This window comes from Austrofundulus limnaeus, unplaced genomic scaffold (genome assembly GCF_001266775.1).
Source record: "Austrofundulus limnaeus strain Quisiro unplaced genomic scaffold, Austrofundulus_limnaeus-1.0 Scaffold72, whole genome shotgun sequence".
Taxonomy (NCBI): Eukaryota; Metazoa; Chordata; class Actinopteri; order Cyprinodontiformes; family Rivulidae; genus Austrofundulus; species Austrofundulus limnaeus.
In genome coordinates, this window is record NW_013952474.1 from 1,197,934 (window position 1) to 1,201,835 (window position 3,902).

At 37.2% G+C, this 3,902-nt stretch overlaps 1 protein-coding gene across 2 annotated transcripts in view; it reads right to left on the bottom strand.

Moving 5' to 3' along the window:
- The window catches only part of trak2 (trafficking protein, kinesin binding 2), a 29,135-nt gene that overhangs the window by 16,082 nt on the left and 9,151 nt on the right, over nt 1-3,902 (bottom strand). For both annotated transcript variants that reach the window (XM_014010691.1, XM_014010690.1), the window contains exon 4: nt 2,062-2,247. In XM_014010691.1, the coding sequence (XP_013866145.1) occupies nt 2,062-2,247 (186 nt within the window). The remainder of the gene's footprint in view (nt 1-2,061; nt 2,248-3,902) is intronic.

Below are 3,902 nucleotides of genomic sequence, written 5' to 3' on the forward strand. Positions count from 1 at the left end.
CTCTAATCTAATCTAATCTAATCTAATCTAATCTAATCTAATCTAATCTAATCTAATCTAATCTAATCTAATCTAATCTAATCTAATCTAACCTAATCTAGCATTATACAAGAAGGGAACCCCCTTAGTTAACAACACCCTCTCTTTATGAGGGCTGTGTTAAAAAAATGTCATTTATGGACATTCTTGTCATCAAAGTACTTAAAACTATTTATTGCTATGTATTTAAATGCACTATTTGTTATACCACTTATTAATCCAATGTCAAATTTATTGCTGTTATTAAAAGCAAAATCTAAACCTCAAAGTCTTCTTGACCCCTCTCCAAAACCTGAAATGTAGGAGAAATGCTGTTTGTACTCACCAAATGTCATTGAAATATCTGGAAAATTACCAAAGTAATGAAACAAACAAACAAAACAACTGCAACTTTTCCAGGAGCTTGGGAAGAAAATGACTGGCAAAGAATAGACCATTTCGTAGTTAAAAATTGTTACAGATGGTCATGCATGAGGTGGGCCAAGCTAGCACGTTTATCGAGAAAACGAAACCGGTAAACAAATTCAACCAGTAAATTGTCGTAATTGTACTGACCTGATGATTATACAGAACTGATGATTATACAGAACTATTTATGTTGAACTTTCCTTTAGGATTATAGATGAGATTTTTCGTAAATATCTATGCTACAAATCTGCTTTTTGAGCTTGCTAAATTTGCACAATTGCAAATGGTCTATTCCGATAAATGCTAACTGGCTAATGCTGTGTTTTGGCAACAGACGTGCTAACTCTTATAACTTGTTACTTTAGAAGAAAGAGGGTGAGATTGGAAACACTCTGATGGTGTAAAGGGTTGTGGTTTTCGCAAAATTTAGGGGAATTCTCATTTTGGCCAATGTATACTAACAGCTTGGGTGGAGAAAGAGGATGGTCATTTGCGCTACATATGCCTGTAAAAACAAACATTTTGTTAAAGGGAATTTATACCACAGGAGTAGTATGATGGAATAGTTTAGTGGCTTTAATGCATGTTTATAAAACTGTAGACAAGATATTTTATACTGGAGGTGAAAATCAGCAGCTTTATCATGATACAATAGGGATTTGTTTTGGATGACAATATGGTGTTTCTCAATATCACAAAGTCTGTCATGATACGATTTCAGATTACAAGTCGGCGATCAATATTACACAATAATATATGTACATCTAACACATGATGTGGATCGATTTCGATGGAGGTGATGTGGACACGATATGGATCACTGTTTTTGTTTTGTCTGATGTAAGTGAATCAATCGTTTAATTGATATAGCAATGATCAATGTACTGTTTCACCCCTATTTTATATGTTACATATTTTATATTTTGATTTTTTTTTTACATGTTGCAGAGTGAGTCACAACCCCTTATCGTTTTTTAGAATGCAGAGGCTCCACGTGTACTAATAATAGGCTGTGTTTTATTTTACATGACACATGTCGAGCAAACAGTAACAAGATTACTTCAAACTGCCCTAAAAGATGAAGACAGGTTGATCATTAAAGTTCAGAATGCAAACATACAAAGTAAAGCTGCGCTGCAGCTAAATAAAGCAAAGAAGAGGAAGTTGATGTTTTGAAGCTGTTCCTGCATACCACAACTAAACAAAGCAGAAGGTTTGCCCACTTCCTTTCCTTTTAAGACACTTTTGTCACACAAACAGAAAATGGAACCTGCTCTCACCTTCCTCTGCAAAGTTATCGTAGACCTCCTCATCATGGAAGTCTAAAACAGGCATTTCTCCTTCCTAACTGTCCTCGTCTTCAACCTCTGTCTGTCCACCCAGCAACCCCAACAAGTCCCACCCACGCTGCTGCCAACCTTGTGACTCTGGCAGGATAATTATGTTCCTCAGTCACTCACATAGGATATCAGAGTCTGGCACAAAGATAAACCCTGTGCCAATAATATCCACAGTAAATCCCAGGGATTTAAACAAATGAGACGAATAAAAGGAATCCCTCACAGTTCATTTGATAAATAATGAAATGCTAGACTTGTGTAAAAATACACTTACTCATGTAACGGAGAGTCTCTTCAGCCAGCATGGGGGAGATGGAGTTGAGCTGGCCCGGGCCTTCATCCGGAGAGCAGCTCGGGGAAACCACCCAGTCCTGGCTGTCCGACAGGTACAAGGAGCCGACGGATCCAGAGCCCAGAGAGCCGGAGCCATAGTGCCTCCCGCTGCTGCCCAGCCCCTCATCTGGAAGTCAAACAAATACATATCCAAGGTTTCATTCAATGGCTCACTACTGTGAAGTTACTGTGAAACCTAGACTAGTATGACCGCTTAATAAGTGACCAAGAGAAATTCCTCAGGTGCATCCAACATCCTAAACGAGCTCAACCACAGGACCAACTGTTTAATCTTTTCAGAGGCCAAAACTAAGTTTTTAAGAGTCTAACAAAGTACTAAACATTGGGTTTTAAGGTCTAAATCTGATTTCTTTAAATATATTCAAAAACTGGACAAATCTGGGATAAATCACAATTTCCTGGTCATTACAGACCATAAACTGATAGCCATGCCACCTCAATTTTTCCACATTCTTTAATCTATCTTTAATCTTAACTGATTCAATTGAAATAAAAACTAAGAAAGATTTAACCATGTTTGTTTGAACTGTAAATAACTGTTTCCATTTCGCTGCCATGCAGTTTCAGAGACAAACGAGAGCAGAAATACGCTGATAAAGCTCCTGAATGATTGTGTGTTCTCTCTCCAGGCCAATGTCCTTCCACTTGAGTAAATATGTGGTTTACTAGGACAGATGGAGCTAACAATAGCATCTGGCCTGAAGACTCAGCATACTGTACCGACAGGGGAGGAGGAGCAGGTCACTGACAGAGAGATGTCCTTTTTACATATGAGGAAATTATATTTATTTGTGTACATTAAGAAACTTCACACGTATAAAGCATTGAAGAGAAACTCGATGTTTGAATTAGTTATTAGGAGTGACAGATATGATTATGTCTTCATGCATGGCGATGAGGACATGAACAAAAGAACAAATAGTGTTGCCAAAAGTCATTATTTTTAAACAGTTTTCATATTTTCACCTTGAGGAGAAACTGAAAACCTGCTGGTCTTTGCTTCTACTGTGGTCACTGTGCTGCGACTGCTGGCTACTGTTAGTAACTGCTCATGACTGCTAGTTGTTGATATTGACTGCTTGTGAATGTTGGTAACTGCTTGTTGACAACTGCTGGTGACAGTTATAAACTGTAAGTGACAGTTATTGGTTGTTAGCAACTGATGGTAACTGTTGATGACTGTTAGCAACTGTTGGTGACCATTAGTAATTGTTGGTGACGACTGTTGTTGATTGTTAGCAAATGTTAGCGACTTTTAGGAATGTGCGATATGGCAAAAAATTCATATCACGATATACATTATGATGAGTGGCGGTAACGATATACATCACGATATAAAACTTATAATAAAAAATAAATTAATCACACATTAATCGAGTGGAATAAATATGTATAGGTAAAAAAAATTTAGACCTTAAAAAATCTAAATTTAAGGGAGATCTACCTGGTTAAATATATATATATATATATATAATCACACACACTCATACAATAACTTTAATGTAATAGATATCTGCATCCATTGGGTGTTGTGTTTGTAATCACCTGCTTCGTTTTAAGGTGGTAAAACAAATTGCTTGTATTTATTCCTTTCTACACACTTTGCAGATTATTTTTTCTGCACTCCACATGTTTAATCTGTGTGCGCTCCGGCGGGGTGACTTTATTTATTTTTTTTTGTAAAGACAGTCTGACTGTCAGCCTTTCCCACAGCACTTCCCCGCTGTACAAGGAGACAGTATTGCTCTATGACCGCAGGAG